The sequence below is a fragment of the Scyliorhinus torazame genome, chromosome 28 (assembly GCF_047496885.1).
Source record: "Scyliorhinus torazame isolate Kashiwa2021f chromosome 28, sScyTor2.1, whole genome shotgun sequence".
NCBI classification, from domain to species: domain Eukaryota; kingdom Metazoa; phylum Chordata; class Chondrichthyes; order Carcharhiniformes; family Scyliorhinidae; genus Scyliorhinus; species Scyliorhinus torazame.
Window position 1 is genome coordinate 14,203,770 of NC_092734.1, and position 24,690 is coordinate 14,228,459.

Here is a 24,690-nt window from a genome sequence, read left to right on the forward strand (position 1 = left end):
GGATAAGAGTAAAGTAGTCTTACTGCTTTAATACAGTGAGATTACTTGGTGAGAACTGTGTACTGTCTTGGTTTTCGTAATGACGGAAGCCTTTGGAGGAGTGTAACAAATGCTGACTAGACTGATTCCTGGGTTAAGGGGGGTGATTTTATGAGGAGAAATGGAGTAATTTAGGCCTATATTCCATAGAGTGCAGAAGAATGAGAGGTGGCCTCATTGAAACATAGAAAATTCTTATGGGAATTTGACATGGTAGATGCTGGGAATATGTTATCACTCACTCCCTCCCCACCCAGCCCAAACCGCCTCCCTCCCAATCCCCACCTCGGTTGGAGAGTCCAGTACTGGGGAGCAGAGTCTCAGGATAAGGGGTTTGCAATTTCGGAGCCAAGATCAGGAGATACTACTTCACTCCAGCAGTTGTGAATGTTTAGAATTCTCTAACCCAGAAGGCCATGGATGTTCAGGCTTCGAGTATGCTGAAGTCCAAGTTGATAGATTTTTTTGAAACTAATAGGGGATCATAGCCAGAGTGTGGGAATGCAGCTTTGAGGCCGATCCTTTTGAATGGTGGATCAGCCTCGAAGCACTGAATCATTATTCCTTCTTCTATTTCTTATTATATTTACTGTGCTTACCAGCAGACACCACGGATATGGGTACGCAAAAAGTCCTCAATGCTATTTAAGGATCACCTTGCTATTTATGTACTGCATACTGTCAAGCACTCTTGGGCCCCTTGATCTCCTGCAATACCCTTGTGATCGAGAGACCCCAGCTCCCAAACTGGGGCTCCCTAACTCCAAGTGCCTATGGCAAACCCAAGGTCATCAGGTTCTCTGTCCATCTGTCACGGATATGGATTTTGTTTTCAACCTTTTGCAGACCTGCGAGCACTGCTAACGATTCGCCTGATTAAATAATGGATTTCCTGCAATTATAGAACGTCTTTATTTTGGAGCCCAGGGGATCAGGCCATGGGTCAAAGCCACTTGCCCCCCCGATGCACACCCAGCTTTGAAAGCCACTATTGGCGAGGTGGTTCTGTGGAAAGACATCAGTGCAGTCTTAGTCCCAGGTCTTGCCAGCGTTACCGTGGGAATGCAGCACAAGCCAGAGTTAATTCCCATTCCTTTAGACTGATTTCAACAGTGGGGCGATAAATAAACATATGAAACAACAAATGGCGAGAATTATTAAATGCAGAAACACGGTGCAGTATTAAAATGGGGTAAAAAAAAAAAATCAAATACCTCAACCTAATCCTTGTGACAAAAGTACGAAGGAACGCACTGACCTGAAAATACCATCAATGGAATTCTCAGCAATAGTTTTTTTCTTGCAACTTTGGAGTAAACTCATTCTAACAGTAACAATGACAAACCAATCAGTATGCAAAATAGATGAACACCAAGTACAGGTTTCCCAAGAACTCAAAACAGACAAAAGTTTCTAGGAACTGATCAGTAAATTTACACAGAAAACGTTGGAAATACACAGCAATGAGCCTGTATTTGCTGCTTCCACTGTAATTTTATTTTTCAATTACTTTGTTATATTGGCCATAAATTAATAATTATCTTGCATAAAATTAGCACAATATTGTCACACTATCTCCAAGATTAACTGCTGGCATACTTACAGTGTTGAACTTTTCTATCATAATGAATTCATAATATTGGATTAGATGAATTTCAGGCTCTCAATAAAAGCCATCAGTGTGTACAAATGATCTAATACTCTGCAGAACACAGTGTTCCCTCTGGGACTTTTGAATGTGTCATCAGTGGAATGTGATTGTTTAGAGTGTGGGTTATAAGATTGGAGCTTAATTTATTTATCTTTAAAGGAGGGAGAAAACAGATAGTGAAGATGTCTCAAGGCTTGATGTTCCCGAGGGTGGGTTGGTTGTAAGTCCCTTCAAAGACTGAGTGGTCAGGGTAGGGTCCAAAGGAAGGAACACTAAAATTCCAAATAGAATCTCGAATTGAACTCGAAACGTTAAATCCGTTTCTCTCTCCATAGGTGCTTCCAGACCCGCTGGGTTTTTTTCAGCACTTTCTATTGCATTCCATGAGAAGGAAGCAGCCTTCATCGGTTCAACTGGTCCTTGTTGTATTTCTTTTTTATGTTCCGACATTCTCAGGGTCCTCAGTAGTAGGTATTGCTCGAGGCAATACCAGGTGGACGGGAGTAATGAAGGACAAAGTGTTTATTAGCAACTAACAGGGTAACTTATATACAGGCCCAGAGTCTCTAATGCAGGTGTTAACACTGTGGTTCCTGGGTTCACTCTACTGGAACCCCGCTCCTTGGGACCTGCGCTAATCCATCATTGGTCGGGGTTTACCCGCTTCTGTACAATTGGCCCTGAACCAGTCACATGACATGGACCGTGAGGGTACACCTCTTAAAGGGGTCGCACAACCACAGTAGGGGAAGTGCCATCTGTACGAAATTCAATCCATGCAATCTTTCTTGCGTGGTATTTACAACTCAGAAACATGTCAATTTTTTAATGAGTGGCTTGCTAGGCTTTTTCAGAGGACGGATCCGGAACCACATGCAGGCCAGATTTCCAGAACCAGATGGGCTTTTACGACAGTCAACAATGGTAGAGTGACGAGATTTGAACCTGGGCCTCCAGAGCATCTGGATTATGAATCCAGCAACAATACCACTGTGCCATAGCCTCCCCTTAGCCAAGAGGTTTACGATCCACACATGTTCCCTCCCAGCTTTCTTCAATGTCACCCAATCTATCCTACTGTCAATTCCTTTCTCCCTCATCGTTTATCCAGCTCTCCCTTAAACCTGATTCAGCTCAACTGCTCACTTGGTGCAGTCAAGGAGCAAGGAATTATGAATTTTGAAACTGTATCAAATCCAAATAAAAGGCCCTCTCTGGAATTTTGATGAGGTTTCGTCTCCCAATAGGTAAGGAGTCAGTTCCAACATCAGAATTTGTAAATTCTACTACGGTTGCTTTCATGAATCTGGTTTACAGAACTGTTCACTACTTAGCCCAACACCGACCAGGTGGAATGATGTTGATCTGCTGTCCTATTTGAAATCAATGGCTTTTATACCATAATCCAACAGGATTTCTTGGTAATCATTGCATATTGAGGGGTACCATAGTGACATTTTTCCCAATCTAACACCAGATAGTGAATGGCTTCAAAAGTCTATTGCTGTCAGTTCTTAAAGATGGTGAATTAATTTTTTTCTTGTGGCGGGTTTGTTGTAAATTAAAAAACCCATGATGTACTGTTATGAAGATATTGAGCCCGGCCATGAACAAGATGCAAGTCGAATTACCCTTGGACTCACAGGCTTGGAAGTGGACAAACTACCAATAAAAATGAAGGGTTCTCTCTCCTTCAGATGCACATCCCGAGGGTTATCATTGGCCAACCATATACATCCTGTGGCTACAAGCCCATGTCAGAGGCTGGAAATACAGTGGCAACTCACCCCGACTCCCCAAAGCCTTTCCACCACCTACAAGCACAAGTCAGGAATGTGATGGAATACTGTCCACTTGCCTGGATGAGTGCAGCTCTCGAGACACTCAATACCATCTAGGACAAATCAGCCCACTTGATTGGCATCCCATCCACCACCTTAAACTTTCACGTACAACCATGTACAGTGGCAGTAGTGTATCATCTACAAGATGCACTGCAGCAACATCCAAACTGGTGACCTCTACCACCGAGAAGGACAAAGGCATCATGTATGGCAACACCACCACCTACAAGTTTCCCTCCAAGCCAAACACCATCCTGACTTGGAAATATATCGACTGTTACACCACTGTCCCTGGGTCCCACTGTCCCTGGGTCAATGTGCTGGAACGCACTCCCTAACAACACCACATGTAAGATGTCAGCTCACCACCACCTTCTCAAGGGTCATTGGAGATGGGTAAGAAATGGTGGCCAAGCCAGTGACATCCACACCCCATGAAATAAATTTAAAAACACAAGAGCAAAGCAGAGGATCAGTATAATTGGTGCCAATTAAATAAACTGCAGAAAACAGACAACTGCACACACCTCAGAAGGAAGAATAGAAATGTCTTATGTGGGATTGGCTAATACTTCTTAAAGGGACAATGTTTTTCAGTGATTTTCCTTCTATGTCGCTCTACATAGGCTCAAGATTTGAATAGGAACAGACCTCAAACTATTTCCAAATTCTGCTGTGCAAGAGAAATTACAGAAGACTGGCTGGGATTCTCCCCCCGGTGGGATTCTTCGTTATGCCGGCGCCCGGGTGTTTCCTGACGGTGTGGGGCTGCTCCACAATGGGAAACCCCATTGACCGGCTGGCGTAACGGAGAATCCCGCCGGCCGGTCGGGGCAGAAATGTGGCGGCGCGGAGAATCCCGCCATATATTCTGTACAAATGCGGTGCTGCGCGTGTGAGGAGGGAAGTGAAAACATATCCAATCCTCACTCTGCCCTCACCATCTTCAATTTTCCAGGTGATGTAAATGGAAAGAGGAGACGGCGCTTGACTGATTTGCTTCAACCTCCTTACTCTAGGGGCACTGTGGTTAACGATGGTGCTCCTGGCTTGATGCTATAGAAAATTGAATCTATTACTTCAGTGTGGAAATGATTGTACCTTTATCGCATGCCTTTCTCCCCCCCCCCCCACGCGCACACACTATGTACAATTCTATTGGCACAGCTACAAATAAACGTGTGAAGATAATTTCCGGGTTTATTTTTAAGAATAGCTGAAGAGCCAAGTAGCACAGACCGGAAAAATCCACTCGAGAAGCCAGATCCGCCTGAGAAATAGGTTTTGCTTCACACATCTTGTCTCAGCAGATCTGTAATTTTCAGGGGCACGATTAGCATAGGATCATATAGCATTGAAGGTGACCATTTGGCCCATTGTGCTTATGCTGGATCTCTGAAAGAACTATCCAACTATTCCAGATCACAACTCACTGTGTAAAAAATACTCACACCTCCCCTCACATTCCTTTTGTCAATTACCATAGATTGAACTTTTAAAAATTCTTTCATGGGATGAGGACGTTGCTGGCAAGGCCAGTGTGTGTTGCCCACTCCTAATTGGCCTTGCACTGAGTGGCTTGCAGGACTTACAGAGGGCAGTTAAGAGTCAACCACCGGTGGGTCTGGAGTCACATGTGGGCCAGACCAGGTAAGCATAGAAGATTTCCTTCCCTAAAAGACATTAGTGAACCAGGTGGGTTTAGATGACAATCGACAATAGATTCAGTGCTAACCACTGGGCCACCATGCTGCCCTGAGACTTGCTTTTATATAGAATTACATAGAATTTACAGTGCAGGAGGCCATTCGGCCCATCGAGTCTGCACCGGCTCTTGGAAAGAGCACCCTACCCAAGTCCACACCTCCACCCTATCCCCATAACCCAGTAACCCCACCCAGCACTAAGGGCAATTTTGGACACTAAGGGCAATTTAGCTTGGCCAATCCACCTAACCTGCACATCTTTGGACTGTGGGAGGAAACCGGAGCACCCGGAGGAAACCCACGCAGACACGGGGAGAACGTGCAGACTCCGCACAGACAGTGACCCAGCGAGGAATCGAACCTGGGACCCTGGAGCTGTGAAGCAATTGTGCTAACCACCATGCTACCATGCTCCAGATTTATGAACTGAAGTTAAATTCCACTAGCTGCATTGGTGGGATTTGAACCCGTGTCCCCAGAGCATTGAAGAAGCTCTGACGAAGAGCCATCCAGACTCGGAACGTGAAGCTCAGTTTTCTCTCCACAGATGCTGTCAGACCTGCTGATATTTTCCAGCATGTTCTGTCTTTGGATCCCAGAACATTAGCCTGGGCCTCTGGATTACTAGGTCAGTGACATTGCCACTATGGCACCACTTTGCCTGAAATCTGTATTATCTGGTTATTAACCACTAGCCACCCCCACCATGGAACATTTGACAATCAAAGGACATAGATTTGAGCTAATTAGTGGAAAGAGCCAGTTTTGACATTTGGTGGTGGGGGTGAAGAAGGGCAGGAAGTGGAATTAATTGGATAGCATAGCCAATGGTCTTCTGTGCTGTATCTTTCAATTATTCTACAAATGTTAGGAAGATTGAAGTAAATCTATATAGAATCTCAGACTTGGGAGGTTCTGCATTAGCTTCTCTCAAAGCTGGTGCTAGGAATAGAAACATTAAGGGTATTTGTCATGTGGCATTATAATGGATATCGCAGTTTATAAAATGGAGCTTTATGTGTGTGCATCTGATGCTGTTTTTCATGATTTATTTGCTCCTTTTGTGAACAAGGTTGCTACACATCTGTAGAATTAAAAATTGCTATTTCCTTATGCCAGGAATTCTATATGCTGTTCCTTTTTAACGGAACAATTATATTTTATTTTATTATAAATCAAAAACCCTTGCACTCCCAGCTGTGCACCACCCCAATTCCTCTAAGCCACATGTATAAACAGTGTTGAGATTGAGTTTGGTTTCTATGGCAATAAATGCTGCTGATTAAATCCCTTTTTGTTCTGCTCGAGTTATTTTGAGGGCTTTTTTTTTTTTAATACTTGTTCTCTTGCTTTTCTTCACCTAAAGGCACAGTTTGTGGACTTTAGAAAAATGCGTCAATAACATAGATCGTTAACGTTTACCAGCCATGAATTGAAGTAAAATATATACTTTATAAAAACCACAGCAAAATCCTGCACTCTCTGTAAATCTAAAATACAAAGAGAAAATGCTTGCAACATGTCAGAAATGGATAAAACGTTTTGTTTGATTATATCCCTGCCGGAAAAGTCTTGCTGGTTTCTTGCACAAACTCTTAGAGTCAACTTTCAAACAGTACCCGTTTGGAAAAAAATGGTTGACCTCCATTTTTGACGTGACCTCAGATGGTAGAAGCGATTGAGCTCTTTATGCCAGTTAGACCCTGATTAATGCACAGACATTTTGCCAAGATGTTTTCATACTCGATTTGAATTAGGAGTTGGAAACAATAACAGCCGATTTGACAATACCTCGCTGTTCCTAAGTAATTCAAGTGCATCGGAAACACTGAGCAAAGGGATGCTTTGATTTCTGAGATGTGACGTGTGTCACAAGAGCAACAGAAGAAAAATCAATACTGACTTTCAAAAGGGAAATGGATACACACTTGAAGGGGAAAAGATTTGCAGTAGAGCAACGGAAAGAGAAAGAGTTAGTGGAGTGGGCCTCAGTTGGATTGGAGTTTTAAAGAACCAGCATGGAAACAGTGCGGTATAATTCGATGATTAGCTATCTGTAATTTGGATTCGCTATCTAGGCAGTAGCCAATGGGTAATCCGAGTATACTGCAGATACTTTCCAGTTCCACTAAAAAGAGGGAGGATGGGTTAGTTTTGGGTTTAAATCCTAGGTCAAATCCTAGCTACGAAGAGATCACACCCAAAACAATAACCTGGTTCTCTTTACTGATACAGAGGTCCCTATTTCTATCTTTTGAAATTTGCTAGGTTACAAATTGCTCAATCAGATAAATTAAATGTTTACTTTTCTAACATTTGTTCATTGCGAGCTTCCTTGGTCAAGTTGTTGTTGTTCTATTTATGATATCTGCAGTACTGCAGTTGTGATGACAGGTTTTACAGGTGATACTTTCAAGAGTAATACTTCTTGGTGTGGGCAACAGGTTTTACATCATGTGCAGATGGATTTGAATTATTTAAGAGGGGGTGGATTGGATGCCGTTCATCGCATTTTGGAGTTATCTTAAGGTGTAGGTTTGCAAATTCCAGGATTGGCCTGGAATCTCCAGGAATTGAAGATCAATCTCCATGGATCCTGGAGGAAAATCATTGGAACATCAAAAAATATAGGGCAAGATCTTTCGGCTGTGCATGCCAATGGGATCTTCCGCGAGTCTCCCGGTGCCATGGGATGGATTCAATGGGAAATCCCATTGACAGTGGCGGGTGCAGAAGATCGCACCACTGGCCGAGGGCGGGCCGCCTCAAGTCGCCAAGAAACACGCGGCGGTAAGGCCAGCGAAATGATCAAAGCAAACAGCCGTATTTGTTTCCACGAGGGACAATTCCTAATATTCATAGGTAGAAGATAGAAAAGCATTTTCTATTTCTATTCCCGTATCAGCCTCCCCAAACAGGCGCCGGAATGTGGTGACTAGGGGCTTTTCACAGTATCTGCATTTGAAGCTTAACTTGTGACAATAAGCAATTTTCATTTTCTTTTCATTTCATTTTTTTTAAAAAACAATATTTATTAAAGTTTTTCAACAACACAATTTTTTCCCCTTACAAACAATAACACCGCCCCCCCCGTAACAAAATAACACAAAATCGCACTGAGCAAGATATATACATGGCAAGATGGCATGTTTACATAGCTTTATACACTGGCTCTCTCCCGCACGTGCCAGTTTCCCCCACCCTTCATGTTATCTCCTCCTCATCCATCCCCCCAAGCAATCCCCCATTCCCCCCACCACCAGTTTCCCCCGCCCTTCATGTTATCTCCTGCTCATCCATCCCCCCAAGCAATCCCCCATCCCCCCCACCCAGGGTTGCTGCTGCTGCTGACCGATCTTCCTCTAATGCTCCGCGAGATAGTCTAGGAACTGTTGCCACCGCCTGTAGAACCCCTGCGCAGACCCTCTCAAGGCAAACGTAATCCTCTCCAGCTTTATGAACCCAGCCATATCGTTTATCCAGGCCTCCACCCTAGGGGGCTTCGCCTCCTCCCACATTAGCAAGATCCTTTGCCGGACTACTAGGGACGCAAAGGCCAGAATGCTGGCCTCTTTCGCCTCCTGCACTCCCGGCTCGTCCACTACTCCAAATATTACTAACCCCCAGCTTGGCTTGACCCGGGCTTTCACCACCTGAGATATTGCTCCCGCCACTCCTCTCCAGAACCCCTCCAGTGCCGGGCATGACCAAAACATATGGACATGGTTCGCCGGGCTCCCTGAGCACCTTCCACATCTGTCCTCTACCCCAAAGAACCTACTCAACCTCACCCCCGTCAAGTGCGCTCTGTGAACCACCTTAAATTGTATCAGGCTGAGCCTGGCACACGAGGAGGAGGAATTAACCCTACCCAGGGCATCAGCCCACAGACCTTCCTCGATCTCCTCCCCCAGCTCCTCCTCCCATTTACCCTTCAACTCTTGCTTCCCCCTCTTCTTTCATCTCTTGGTGTATTGCCGACACCTTGCCCTCCCCGACCCATACACCCGAGATCACCCTGTCTTGAATTTCTTGTGCCGGGAGCAACGGGAATTCCCTGACCTGTCGCCTCACAAAAGCCCTCATCTGCATATATCTAAAAGCATTTCCCGGGGGTAACTCAAACTTCTCCTCCAGTGCACCTCGGCTCGCAAATGTCCCGTCAATGTACAGGTCCCCCATTCTTCTAATCCCCGCCCGATGCCAGCCCTGGAACCCCACGTCCATCTTCCCCGGGACAAACTGGTGGTTACCCCTGATCGGGGACCACACCGAGGCTCCCACTGCACCCCTGTGCCATCTCCACTGGCCCCAGATCCTTAACGTTGCCGCCACCACCGGGCTCGTGGTATACTTTGACGGCGAGAACGACAACGGTGTCGTCACCAACGCCCCCAAGCTCGTTCCTTTACAGGACGCCATCTCCATCCTCTTCCATGCCGCCCCCTCTCCCTCCATGACCCACTTGTGGATCATCGCCACATTTGCTGCCCAGTAGTAGCTCCCTAGGTTTGGCAGCGCCAACCCTCCTCGGTCCCTACTGCATTCCAGTAACCCTCTCCTTACCCTCGGGGTCTTATTCGCCCACACAAACCCCATAATACTCCTACCTAATCTCTTAAAAAAGCCCTTGGTGATCACGATGGGAAGGCACTGAAACACAAACAGAAACCTCGGAAGGACCACCATTTTGACCGACTGCACTCTACCCGCCAGCGAGAGCGGTAACATATCCCATCTTTTGAAGTCCTCCTCCATTTGGTCCACCAACCTCGTCAGATTCAGTTTATGTAGGGCCCCCCCAACTCCTGGCTATCTGGATCCCCAGATACCGAAAACTCCCCGTCGCCCTCCTCAGCGGTAGGTCCCCTATCCCTCTTTCTTGGTCCCCTGCCTGTAATACAAAGAGCTCACTCTTCCCTACATTGAGCTTATAGCCCGAAAACGCCCCAAACTCCCTCAGAGTTTGCATGACCTCCACCATTCCCTCCATTGGGTCCGCCACGTACAGCAACAGGTCATCCGCGTATAGCGACACCCGATGCTCTTCTCCTCCTCGGACCACCCCCCTCCATTTATTAGACTCCCTCAGTGACATGGCCAAGGGTTCGATCGCCAATGCAAACAACAGGGGGGACAGAGGGCACCCCTGCCTCGTTCCTCGGTACAGCCGAAAGTACTCCGACCTCCGCCGGTTCGTCACTACACTTGCCACCGGGGCTCTGTAAAGGAGCTTAACCCAATTGATAAACCCTCCCCCAAACCCAAACCTACGCAGCACCTCCCAGAGCTATTCCCACTCTACTCGGTCAAAGGCCTTTTCCGCGTCCATAGCTGCCACTATCTCCGCCTCTCCCTCCTCCGATGGCATCATTATCACGTTTAAGAGCCGCCGCACAGGAGTGTTTAATTGCCTGCCCTTTACGAATCCCGTCTGGTCCTCATGGATCACCCCCGGGACACAGTCCTCAATCCTCGTGGCCAGCACTTTTGCCAATAACTTAGCGTCCACATTGAGGAGCGAAATCGGCCTGTACGATCCACATTGCAGTGGGTCCTTGTCCCGCTTTGGAATCAAGGAAATTGTCGCTTCCGACATTGTCGGGGGCAGAGTCCCCTCCTCTCTTGCCTCGTTAAAGGTCCTCACTAGTAGCGGGGCCAACAGGTCTACGTACTTTCTGCAGAACTCCACCGGGAACCCATCCGGCCCCGGGGCCTTCCCTGCCTGCATACTCCCCAAACCCTTGCTCAGCTCCTCCAACCCGATTGGTGCCCCCAAACCAGCCACCTCTTGCTCCTCCACCCTCGGAAACCTCAGTTGGTCTAGGAATCGTCTCATCCCCTCTTCCCCCACTGGGGGCTGGGATCTGTACAGCTCTTCATAGAAGGCCTTGAGTACCTTGTTTATTTTCATTACACTCCGAACCGTGGCTCCCCTTCCATCTTTGATTCCCCCTATTTCCCTCGCTGCCGTCCTCTTACGGAGCTGGTGTGCCAGCATCCGACTAGCCTTTTCCCCGTACTTGTTGGTTGCCCCCTGCGCCTTCCTCCACTCTGCCTCCGCCTTCCCCGTGGTCAACAGGTCAAACTCCGTCTGGAGCCGTCGTCTTTCCCCAAGTAATCTTTCCTCAGGGGCCTCTGCGTATCTCCTGTCCACTCTCAAAATCTCCCCCACTAACCTCTCCCTTTCCATGCCCTCTGTCTTCTCCCTATGAGCCCTGATGGAGATTAGCTCTCCCCTGATCACCGCCTCCCATACCACCCCCACTCGCACCTCCCCGTTGTCTTTGGCCTCCAAGTACCTTTCGATACACCCCTTCACCTTCCCACACACCACTTCATCTGCCAGCAGTCCCACATCCAGCCGCCACAGCGGGCGATGGTCCCTCTCCTCTCCCAGCCCCAGTTCCACCCAATGCGGGGCGTGGTCCGAAATGGCTATGGCCGAATACTCCGTCCCCTCCACTCTCGGGATGAGCGCCCTGCCCAGAACAAAAAATATCTATCCGGGAGTAGGCTTTGTGCACGTGGCACCCTGGCCTGCGGTCTTGCAAACCTCCATGGGTCCACTCCCCCCATCTGATCCATAAACCCCCTAAGCACCTTGGCCGCCGCCGGCCTCTTTCCCGTCCTTGATCTGGAGCGGTCCCGTGCTGTGTCCAGCACTGTATTGAAGTCCCCTCCCATTATCAGGCCTCCTACCTCCAGGTCCGGAATGCGCCCCAACATGCACTTCATGAATCCAGCATCATCCCAGTTCGGGGCGTATACATTTACCAACACCACCCACGTCCCTTGCAACCTACCGCTCACCATCACATATCTCCCTCCATTATCCGCTACGATAGTCTTGGCCTCAAATGACACATGCTTTCCCATCAAAATTGCGAAAAATCTATTTTTCGCGTCCAGTCCCGAGTGAAATACCTGCTCTACCCATCCCCTTCTTAACCTGACCTGGTCCGCCACCTTCAGGTGTGTCTCTTGGAGCATAGCCACGTCTGCCTTCAGTCCCTTCAAGTGCGCGAACACTCGAACCCTCTTCACCGGCCCATTCAGGCCCCTCACGTTCCATGTTATCAGCCGGATTGGAGGGGCTCTCACCCCCCCGCCGACTAGCCATCTCCTTTTCTGGGCCAGTCCCGTGTCCGCGTCCCCCTCACCCTCCAGGCCCCCAGCCAGGGGACCTCCGTCCCGACCACCTCTTCTGTGTCCCATTCCCTTTCGGCCAGTGCAGCAGCATCCCTTCCCCCCCCCGCCCCCCCCTCCCCCCCCCCGCCCGCTAGACCCCGGTCTAGCTTTTTTGCTCCCCCCATATCACTCCCGTAAGTCAGCTGACACCTGCTGACCCCGGCTTCCCCCGCCGTCCCTTTGACCCTCCCCGGTGTGGGAGTCTCCCAATCAATATAAGTTCCTTCGTTCCCCTTCCCGCCTTTCTTCCCGCGCGCTCTTTCCAAAGCCTGCCCCGCCCCCTCTGGCGCAGCTCCTGTCGCGGCCTTGTCTCTCTCTCACCCAGCCCATATAACATTTCCTGCACGTGATTGACCCCCTATATACAACAACCATCACACATCAAACCTCAAACACCCCCCACCCTCACAAACCCTCAGTTAGAGTCCAACTTTTCAGCTTGTATAAAGGTCCACGCCTCTTCAGGTGTTTCGAAGTAGTAGTGTTGGTCCTTGTATGTAACCCACAGTCGCGCTGGCTGCAGCATTCCAAATTTCACTCCTTTCCGATGCAGCACCGCTTTGGCCCGGTTGAAACCCGCTCTCCGCTTAGCAACCTCCGTGCTCCAGTCCGGTTATATTCGGATCTCTGCATTGTCCCACTTGCTGCTCCGCTCCTTCTTGATCCATTTCAGGACCCTCTCTCTGTCTGTGAACCGGTGAAATCTCACCACCATCGCCCTTGGCGGCTCATTTGCCTTGGGCTTCCTCGCCAGCACCCGGTGTGCCCCGTCCAGCTCCAGCGACCTCGAAGGGGCCTCCACGCCCATCATCGCCCGGATCATCGTGCCCGCATATGCCGCGGCATCAGCCCCCTCCACTCCTTCTGGGAGACCCAGGATCCGCAGAGTATTTCTCCTCGACCTGTTCTCCAGGTCTTCGAGTCTTCCCGCCCACTTCTTGTGTAGCGCCTCGTGCCGCTCCACTCTCACCGCCAGGCCCAAGAGCTCGTCCTCATTCTCACTCACTCTTTTCTGTACCTCCTGGATCTTCACCTCGTGGGCCTTCTGGGTTATCCCTAGTCCTTCAATTACCGCCAGCATAGGCGCCAGCATCTCCTTGCGCAGCTCTTCGAAGCAGCGCTTGATGAATTCCTGCAGCTCCTGCCCGCACTCCGCCCCGTCCCCCGCCATTCTGATTTTTTTCCCTCGCTTCTCCCGCTGCTCCAATGCCATTTTTTTGGCCGTTGCACTTCTGGTCCGGTCCATAAAGGTTGGAGGGGGACCTCTCTCTTCACTTCCCCACGGGTTGTCGTCAAAAGAATTCCGTTGGGGCTCCTCCAATGAGACCAAAAGTCCGTAGTAGCGGGAGCTGCCGAATCGTGCGGCTTAGCTACGCATAGCCGCAACCGGAAGTCTTTCATTTAATTTCTATGTGTTAAAAATCCATCCATTCAAGTCCAGCATGTGTGTAAAGCTGGGGATATCTGCATAACATTCGAGGCTGCAATAATCCTTTTAATAATTTGTCCATTTAAGATAATTTGCAAAAGAAATTGGACAGAGGTGGGGAGTTTTTTTTTCACACAGCAAGTTACAGTGTGCAATATACTGCCCAAAAGGATTGAATCTGCTTCTATCACCCGAGGGTTCAAAAGAGAATTGTATAAATATTTGAAAAGGAAACAATTGTAGAACTCTGGGGAAAGCGAGGAGAAGAGAATGGGGCTAATTGGATAAGTCCTCCAAGGGGTCAATGAACTCTTTCAATGGGCTATGGAGTCACAGTGGTACAGCGGTTAGCACTGCTGCCTCACATCGCCAGGGACCTGGGTTCGATTCCAGCCTTGGGTGACTGTGTGGGGTTTTGCACGTTCTCCCCGTGTGTGCGTGGGTTTCCTCCGGGTGCTCCGGTTTCCTCCCACAGTCCAAAGATGTGCAGGGTAGGTGGCTGTGCTCCTTTGGAGCGTTACTGCAGACTCGTTGGGTCAAATGGCCTCCTTCTGCACTGTAGGGATTTTATGATTCTGTGAATGGGTTGAATGGCCTCCTACTGTCGCAGTTTTGTTGACAATTACACTTTGGGCCAAGTTTCATGTGACTTGATCTCTTGAAAATGTTAAGGTTTCCAAGGAGGTGGGGCAGCAGGGTGGCACAGTGGTTAACACTGCTGCCTCAGAGCACCGAGGTCCCAGATTCGATCGCGGTCCCGGGTCACTGACTTGCACATTCTCCCAGTGTCTGAGTGGGTCTCACCCCCTACAACCCAAAGATGTGCAGGGTAGGTGGGTCACACCAAATTGCCCCCGAATTGGAAAAAAAATAATTGGGTACTCTAAATTTATTTTTAAAAAAAAGATTTCCAAGTACATAATGCTCCGAACAGTCATGGTCCCAAAATGAAAAATATAATAAAATAAATAAGTGCACAAGTACCTAATACTGCTCCATGTTAATAATTCTGAAAATACTCTTAGAATTATAACAAACATGAATTGCAGCCGATTTTTAAAAAGTAATTCTTGCTCCATCCTTATGGCACTAATGGGCTGCAAGGTAGCAAGTTCCAGTCAGTTAACCTGAAGTAAACCTGCACTGCTGTGGCTGGCTGATCCTTCTGCTAGCTGACCTCCGCTGGCATTGCTCACAGTTAGTCTGAGGCGCTTCAAGGTTAGTTGCAGTCAAATCTTGAGCTCAACTGGAGGCGGTCATCTCAGGAATAGATTGACAGCTGCTTCTAAGTCCCTGGTCTCTACCTTCGGGAAGGGAATAAAAACCCCATCAGGAATGGACCGTTTGTTTCTTTTTTAATGTTATGTGATTTTGGCACCTTGATTTGTGAAATTTAACTTGCAGTAAGACTTTATAGATAACATATATAACTTTAGTCATCTGGGACTAAACTGGACAACAGTCTAGCCCCGTTGAATTAGTCTCCCTGTTTAAAGGACTTCGCAGTCAGGACAATTATTTCAGAAAATCTGGCATGTGGTGTACAATCTGTGGCAGAAGGGGAAAAAAAATAACTACCTTCACATTCACGGACACAGCTCCTCCCATAGGCTGTCAGCAATCCGCGTTACTTAGAGACTATTGAACTCCAATGATATCACTTTAAAAAGGCCTGAACTATTTATCCTTGGGGAAGGATCTTCGAATCAGCGACGCACAGAATGATGGTGCTTGACCCATCGAGCCTTTGGCAGCTCTTTGGAAGACTGGTGGAATTTAATCAGACACCCTTTGCTATTTTCTTGACCCAACAAATCAGTCCTCCTTGCAAACATGTCCAAATGCCTTTTGAAATTTGCTATGGGATTTGCTTCCCAGACCCTTTCAGGTTACGAGTTCCAGCTCCTCAACAGCAACTCGCCTTGTGAAATGATTGTTCTCATTCCCCCCTGTTGCCAATTGTTCTAAATCGACAAGCACTGGTTACTGATCCAGGGAATGCAGTCTCTCATTTAACATAACCTATTGCCTTCATCCTCCAGCTTCCTGTGGCTTATGAAACGGCTCCAGTCGCTAAGTGGGTTCGTGGAACCTCGTCCTATTCGCGACATAAGTTGCAATTATTGTGGATTTTTAAGGAACGGGAATCACTTGCCAAAGGAAGAATATCGCAAAATACAAGCTACTCTCTCTCGACCTTGGTCCATTATAACTTTCGGTCTGTAATGCAAACTGGCCTAAACACTGCATCTTGACTAGATGGTCATTCTCTTAACCCATTATTGACGTTTTAAAGCTATCTTTTTCTATCTCCATGCTGCCTCTTCAGATTGAACACACGCACAAAGGCACGTGAATTCTGTGCCAAAGTGGTATCAGTCACATTTATTTATGATCAAAATATTTACGGGCTGAACTCTTTTCGACTAAGGAGTGACAAGGGTTGCAGCATTAAGTTAGCAGCGAAGGTGTACAGCGTAAAAATGTAAACTTAATTTTTAAAAAACTGAAGGAGATGGTATCGATAGCCTCAAGGCACGATTTTGTTTGGAGAGAGAATTCTACTTGGCGAGAAGGGGTGGGTTTGATCACTTTGGTAATTGGGCAGATTCGCAAGGCCTTTCTCCTTCATGCTCTTGTGATGCACATCGCAAAAGGAAAGTGCCTACAGGCACAACCAAACTGGACAGCCTTTATCTGGACTAAATAAACCAGAACCCAGTCCTTGCAGCAAGCATTGTGCTGAGCACTTTATGGTCCTCCTCGTCAATATAATGCTGAGCTTTTTGAAAAAAAAAAGAGCAAGCCATTTTATTTCTTTCACAAAATCTAGTCTGCACTTGGCAACATTCCGTTCATATAATAAAACTCGTGGTTGCTAAAAATAACTAATACCATAATTATTTATTAATTTCAGAATTGCAGCTTTCCAATCGGCACAAAGTTAATGAGGTACCATAGAGGTCAGGTTTGAGAGTCTTTCACCCTCTATCTATTTTGATATTGACAGAATAATTTATTCAACTATCGCTTTTGAGGCAAAGCTGGTGTGGGCAAGCAGTGTGATGGAGGGAGGCACTGGTTGCATTGTGGAGGATTCTCAAATGGAGTTAGACAATCTCCTGAGAGGAAGCATCCTGGGAAGAGTTTTGCTTGGCCTTTCACTGCATCAGTGTGGCTCAAAAGTAGGGGCTAGGATGCTCCGAGCCACAATCGCGCTCGACGCGGGGACGGAGAATGGGGCGTTGGGTCCGCAATCGGCAGTCGCCTGCGTGCAAGTCGAAAGAGGATGACCGGCGAGCTCCCGCCGGTGTGGTTCACATGCGGTTCCACCCGGCAGGAACTCGGAGTCGCGGCTGCGGTGGGCATCCTGGTGGGGGGCGGGAGAGGGCCTCCACGATGGCCAGGCCCGCGATCAGGGGCCACCGATCGGCGGGCACGCACGATCGGAAGGGGGGCCTATACCTCCTCGGTGCCGGCCCACTGTCTGGGTTTCCCATGTCGCGTGGGGCCGGCGTGCATGCGCGGACCCGTGGCTGGAAATGCAGGGCCCCATATCGGCAGCCGGAGCTGCGTGGAGCACTCCGGGGCCCTGCTAGCCACCTTAAAAATTGAGAATCATTCCGGACTAGTGCCGGAGTGATTCGTGCCCATTTTCTCGCAGGCATAGGGACATTATTGGAGAATCCCGCCCATAGTCCCCAAACTTCAGAGATTGCCCTGGAGTGTCAACACATTAAAGATTAATCTCAAGAACACTGCTGCAAACAATGTAGGGGACAACAAATCTCAGGACATCCCAGAAGTGATTTTCCTTCAAATGTCTTTGCACAACTTGATTTGCTAGTTTTGAAAAGATTGGAGTTGGGGAAACAAGGCCTCTTGACCGATGACCAAGAATCGAACAAACAGAAAATGAAGAGCCCCTTTGCTTTCCGGTCGGTTCTGGAATATGACGTACCACAATGCCAAGAGAGTGGGGGCGGTCGTGTCAGAGGCAGGATGTCACGTGATCAAGCCTCCAAAAATATGCTCAACCAAAACTGGCAACCGTACCGTGAGGGCTGGGGATCATACTTGCAATCAGTCTTGCGCTGAATGTTGCCCTTTGACACCGGACTGGAATTCCGAGCGAAAGGCGCGGGGGGGGGGGAACCATTTAAATATCAATATACTAGTTAAAGAGCACTTTGGACCTTGTGTGCATAGCATATAATGAAGGGGCAACATATAGAACAAAAATGTTCATCAGACATTTACCTCGGTTTGGAAAGTTCAATTAATGCCGTCAAATTGTCTGCCTTGCCTGTTCAGTTTGTTTGCATCGATGACAAAGGGAAAGACATCATTCAAATCCAGCCTCCTTGTTTGGCTACCTACCTTGCATCTGCTTCACTGTAGTATTCCCTGGCGACAATGTCTTCAAAAAGCTCTCCCCCGGTGACCCTACAAATTAAAATCAAAATGCAGACGTTGAAGGGTGAAAGCAGTAATCAGAGGAGAACGGTGATTATACCTGGCTGTGCGCATTGGAAGAGATCCTTCCCACACACTTTCAATTGTCTCTCGAGCTTTCCGAAGCAATTATCTGGCCAGCTTCAGCAGTGTCGTTAATCAAGCTTTCGTGGCAAGGATCACCAACTTCTCAGTTTATTCAGCCCCAGTCACTCATACTGGAGTGTCAGCCGAGATGCATTTTCAGCAGCAATATTACTGATTACTCTCAAGGCCAGGGTAAAATAGAGTATCAATGCTCAATCATGTCTCATAACAATTTAGTGAACTAAAGTTTGGCTTGACAAAATCATTTCACTGAACATTATGGTGCCCTCTATTATGAGGAATGAATCACAAACTAGAACTGTCTTTGTATTTATAAAGATGAAAACATATTATTCATTAGCATCCACTCACACATAGGAGACATTCTCAGATCACTGTTTGCTACAGAAAACAATTGTGGATACGAAGGTAGCTGGGTTGCAGAAAATAAACATAGCGATAGGCGGTTATTTCTTTGTGACTGGGGAAGGTATACAATGGGTTTCCCCGAGGGATCAGCACCAGGATCACTGCTTTTCTTGATCTATATTCATGGAGATTGCAGTGATCAGGGCACAATTTCGAAATTAGCAGATGACACAAAATTTGGAAGCATTAGGAACTGTGTGGAGAATGGTAATAGACTTCAAGAGGCTATAGACAATCTGAAGAACATGAAAAGATTAAATTTAACACAGAAGTGCAAATTGGTGATACATACTGGAAAGAGAGATGAAATAGGCAACATAAAACAAAAGAAACAATATAAAACGGGTGCAAGAACATAAAGATCTGTGGATATATGTGCATAACTCATCACAGGTGACAGGCAGCTTAGAAAGGCTAGGGCAGCATGGTGGCGCAATGCTTAGCCCTGCTGCCTCATGGCGCTGAGGACCCAGGTTCGATCCTGGCCCCGGGTCACTGTCTGTGTGGAGTTTGCACATTCTCCCCATGTCTGCGTGGATCTCTACCCCACAACCCAAAGATGTACAGGGTAGGTGGATTGGGCACACTAAATTGCCCCTTAATTGGAAAAAATGAATTGGGTACTCTAAATTTATTTAAAAAAAAGAAAGCTGTACCTGATCCTGAATCCTAGACTTTACAGCGACTCAAAATGTTCAAAAACAAGGACATGATGATGGACGCTTTAAGGAACACTAGTTCAGCTTCAACTGGAGTAGTGTGTCCAATTCTAGGCACCACACATTCGGAAGGATATGAAGGTTTTGGACAGGGTGTAGAGAAGGTTTACAAGTATGTTTCCAGGCGTGAGGGACTTCAGTTATTTGGACAGATTGGGGTAGCTGGGGTTGCTCTCCCTGGAGAGGTAATTTGATAGAGGTGTTCAAAATCACAGAGTCGAGACAGAGCAGATAGCGAGAAATTGTTCCCATTTCCGGAAGAGTTGAGAAGCAGAGCACACAGGCTTAAGAATCAAAGGCGATGTGAGGGAAGTGCTTTTTAAAAAAAAAAATACAGCGAGTGGTTAGGATCTGGATCGCACTGCCTGAAAGGATGGTGCAAGCGGACTCAATCTTAACCAGGAAATGAAGGGCTACAGAGGAATAGCTGGTAGAGTGGGACTTGCTAAATTGCTCTTGCAGGTGGGTTGAATTAACTTCTTTTGTGCGATAGATAGTCCATGATTCAATTGGTGTTTTCTAACAATCAGTGCGAGGCAAGGGCATGAATGAAGATATAGCCAGGAATCCAAGCTCCAATCTGGACAGAGAGGCAGACACCATGTTCAGGTCTCTGGAGTTCAGGTCTCTGGAGTAGCAGTGTATCGGACTTTGCCATGTGCCGTGTCAATCAACACAAGAACAATAATCGCAACTCAAACCAATGCGCTGTATTTAATGTACTTTCGGACATCCCCGGAGATTGAAAGATGTGCTGCTTAAATGCATCGTCTTTTCCTATCTCATCTTGCAAACTCTTGGGAGTGACTTAGTTGGCTTATTTAATAAAAGATTAAACTGTGTAGCCTCATCAACAAGCAATGGCCAAATAGTGATATAGCTACTGGTATTGTTAAAATACATCAGATCTACAAGTCAGAAACAAGCCTTCCCTCCTACCCTTTCTATGCCAGTGACAATGTTCCACAGATGTCTCCTCCCACCCTACTTCATCTCACGAGATCAACCCACCCCTTTTTTCTTTTCTCCCTCATAAAGTTATCCAGTTTCCCCAAAAATGCATCTAAACTCTGCCTCAACTACCTGCACTCCTTGTGATATTCACTCTCTAGGAAAGGAGGTTTTACCAAGATATTCCTTATAGATTTACTAGTGACCATCTTATACCCACAACAAGTGAAGAAAGTAAAAAGGAGACTGAAGTTATGGCTCATGAGAATTAAATATGTTTGTAACCAGTTGCTCTTTGATGGGGGTTAATGCGTTTATTTTTGAATGCTTTAAATGTCTCTGTCACAGATTGGGCCAAGATCAGTCACATTGGTGCACTTAATATGTCCCTGTTAACAGTGTCAACAAGTTCCTAGTTCATGAGTGGATGAAAAACAGTTAGATTCGTTAACAGGAATGTGAAGGGAGGGAAATGTACTTTAAATAGATTCCGTTCTTTAATAGATTGACATTAGAGTTAGCAGAGTGATTTATGAAATTTCAATTCCTGCTCCAATGACTATTTATGGTGTGTCTGTGAAACCCTGGGAGAATTTGAGGCAGAAATTCCAAAAGTCCCTCTCTCTCTGTGCTGGGAGATTGAATCCTTTGATACCACTGTTCTGTGTTTTTTTTCCTCCACTTCAGTTGCGTAAAAATAGCCTTTATTTATCTTGCATCTTAATCTTGTTTTTTTTAATGGTCCTACCTTGAATCCCTGAACAGTTCTCAAAAGGGAGCATCACGTTGTGCATGACCCAGTGGCGTGAGGCCGCATTATGTCTCTCAGACAACAAGCAGGGCGCAAGAACAACCAGCAAAACCGTGCGAGGCCTATGGTTTGCTTTCTTGAGCAGCTCAGTCAGTCGCTTGCTGCCACAGCCTTCAGGCTTTCCCGTTGCAACGTGAACATACCGTGCAGAAGGAGGCCATTCGGCCCACTTAAGCCCTCACTTCCACTTTAACCCTCAAGAGTACTGAGAGTCAGAGAGATCTTGGTGTACAGGTCCACAGGTCACTGAAAGGGGCAACACAGGTGGAGAAGGTAGTCAAGAAGGCATACGGCATGCTTGCCTTCATTGGCCGGGGCACTGAGTATAAGAATTGGCAAGTCATGTTGCAGCTGTATAGAACCTTAGTTGGGCCACACTTGGAGTATAGTGTTCAATTCTGGTTGCCACACTACCAGAAGGATGTGGAGGCTTTAGAGAGGGTGCAGAAGAGATTTACCAGGATGTTGCCTGGTATGGAGGGCATTAGCTATGAGGAGAGGTTGAATAAACTCGGTTTGTTCTCACTGGAATGAAGGAGGATGAGGGGCAACCTGATAGAGGTCACCAAAAATTATGAGGGGCATGGACAGAGTGGACAGTCAGAGACTTTTTCCCAGGGTAGAGGGGTCAATTACTAGGGGGCACAGGTTTAAGGTGCGAGGGACAAGGTTCAGAGGAGATGTACGAGGCAAGTTTTTTTACACAGAGGGTAATGGGTGCCTGGAACTCGCTGCCAGAGGAGGTGGTGGAAGCAGGGACGATAGTGACGTTTAAGGGGCATCTTGACAAATACATGAATAGGATGGGAATAGAGGGATACGGACCCAGGAAGTGTAGAAGATTTTAGTTTAGACAGGCAGCATGGTCAGCGCAGGCTTGGAGGGTCGAAGGGCCTGTTCCTGTGCTGTACTTTTCTTTGTTCTTTGTTCTATCCCCGTAACCCAATAACCCCTCCTAACCTTTTAGGTCACTAAGGGCAATTTATCATGGCCAATCCACCTAACCTGCACATCTTTGGACTGTGGGAGGAAGCCGGAGCACCCGGAGGAAACCCACGCAGACACAGGGAGAACGTGCAGACTCTGCACAGACAGTGACCCAGCGGGGAATTGAACCTGGGGCCCTGGCGCTGTGAAGCCACAGTGCTATCCACTTGTGCTACCGTGCTGCCCACCAGCCTCTGCATCCCAAGGATCATCCACTGCCCTTTCTGCCATGATACCACTACCAGACATGAATGTAATGCGACATGAATCCCAGGTCCCGGTTGAGGCCGCACTCATGTGTGCGGAACTTGGCTATAAGCTTCTGCTCGGCGATTCTGCGTTGTCACGCATTACATTCATCCCCCACCATCTGGCCTGCGAAATCCTACCAACTGTCCTGGCTTGACACAATTCACACCTCTTTAACCTGGGGTTACCCCATCTCTGGATCTGTAAAGATTTAATCACCTGCTAATGCTCGCATTCCTAGCATTGTCTGGCATCTTTGAATCTATCTATATATATGTTTCTGGAACATACCTCTTCATTCACCTGAGGAAGGAGCAGCGCTCCGAAAGCTAGTGACATCGAAACAAACCTGTTGGACTTTAACCTGGTGTTGTAAAACTTCTTACTGCGCGAACCCAAAGATGTGCAGGCTAGGTGGATTGGCCACACTAAATTGCCCCTTAATTGGAAAAAAAAAATTGAGTATTCTAAATTTATATTAAAATATTTTTTAAATAAAGCTTGGCATATGTAAAGCACATAGCCCCAGTTCTGCTATTAACACACTGTGCTATCTTTTTTTTTAATATAGGTTTAGAGTACCCAATTCATTTTTTCCAATTAAGGGGCAATTTAGCGTGGCCAATCCACCTAGCCTGTACATCTTTGGGTTGTGGGGGCGAAACCCACGCAAACACGGGTGGAATGTGCAAACTCCACACGGACAGTGACCCAGAGCCGGGATTGAACCTGGTATATTGTGCTGTCTGACCTTTAGGCCACTATTAGCACTTTCCTTAGTCTTTAACACTATCATTAACACACTCTTTGTCTTGCGTTCACGACGTCTTTGTGAAATCTCTGCTGAGCTCCCACCTATCACCGGCCATCCATTTTTCTCCGCCTCTTCCACAGTATGAAGTCCATCACATTTTTATCTCTCTTCAGCTCAGTCGTACAAACTCGAAACACTGATTATGTCTCTCTCTCCAAAGATGCTGCCTGGCCTTTTTTCCCATAAATGTAGAGTACCCAATTTTATTTTTTTTCCCCAATTGAGGGGCAATTTAGCGTGGCCAATCCACCTACCCTGCACATCTTTGGCTTGTGGGGGCAAGATCCACGCTGGCACGGGGAGAATGTGCAAACTCCACACGGACAGTGACCCAGGGCCAGGATCGAACCCCCATCTGTCCTCTCAGGTGGACGTAATGGTCCCATGGCATCGGTGGGACCCGATCGCAGGCCAGACCCCATCAGAGGCACCCCCCCGGTGAAGGAGCGCTTTTCCCCGCCCCACTGGCCGCTCCCCGACTCTACGCACAGAGTTTCCGCCGGCTGCAAGCAGGTGTGAATGGCGCCGGCGCGACTCTGCTTTTTCCACGTGATTGCTCAGCCCATCAAGGCTGGAGAATCGGCAGCCCGGCCGCGGACAGCGGCCCGCGACCAGCGCCGCGCCAAATGCATGGCGCAAATGGAGCCAATTCTCCACTCCTCGGAGAATCGCCTGCCGGCGTCGGACCGGTGTCGCGGGAAAAAATGGCGCGAATGGCGATTCTCCCTTACGGCGCGGCATGGAAGAATCGCGCCCATGATGTGCCAAGTGCTATCCAGGTACTTTTTAAAGGATGTGAGGCAACCCGGTCAGGCAGTGAATTTCATTTTCATCTGCCCAATTTAGTCTACCCAATTATTTTTTTCCAATTAAGGGGCAATTTAGTGTGGCCAATCCACCTATCCTTCACATCGTTTTTGGTTGTAAGGGTGAGACCCATGGACACTGGGAGAATGTGCAAACTTTACACAGACAGTGACCCGGGTCCAAGGTCAAACCCAGGTCCTTGGCGCTCTGAGGCAGCAGTGTTAACCACTTCACCACTGTGCTGCCCCTCAGGCAGTGCGTTCCAGACCATCACCACCCTCTGGGTAAAAATGTTTTTCCTCAAATCGTCCCAAAACATCCTGCCCCTCACCTTGAACTTGTGTCCCCTAGTAACTGACCCTTCAACTAAGGGGAACAGCTGCTCCATATCCACCTTCTCCATGTCCCTCAATCTTATACACCTCCATCAGGTCGCCCCTCAGTCTTCTCTGCTCCAGCAAAAACAACCCAAGCCTAACCACCCTCGCTCATGTTCCATCCCAGGCAACATCCTGGTGAAA

The 24,690-nt window shown here is 47.6% G+C and overlaps 1 protein-coding gene across 8 annotated transcripts in view; it reads right to left on the reverse strand.

The window, feature by feature from the left end:
• The window catches only part of camk2g2 (calcium/calmodulin-dependent protein kinase (CaM kinase) II gamma 2), a 480,776-nt gene that overhangs the window by 136,816 nt on the left and 319,270 nt on the right, over positions 1-24,690 (reverse strand). For all 8 annotated transcript variants that reach the window (XM_072491514.1, XM_072491515.1, XM_072491516.1 and 5 more), the window contains exon 5: positions 18,241-18,306. In XM_072491514.1, coding sequence (XP_072347615.1) covers positions 18,241-18,306 — 66 coding nt within the window. The remainder of the gene's footprint in view (positions 1-18,240; positions 18,307-24,690) is intronic.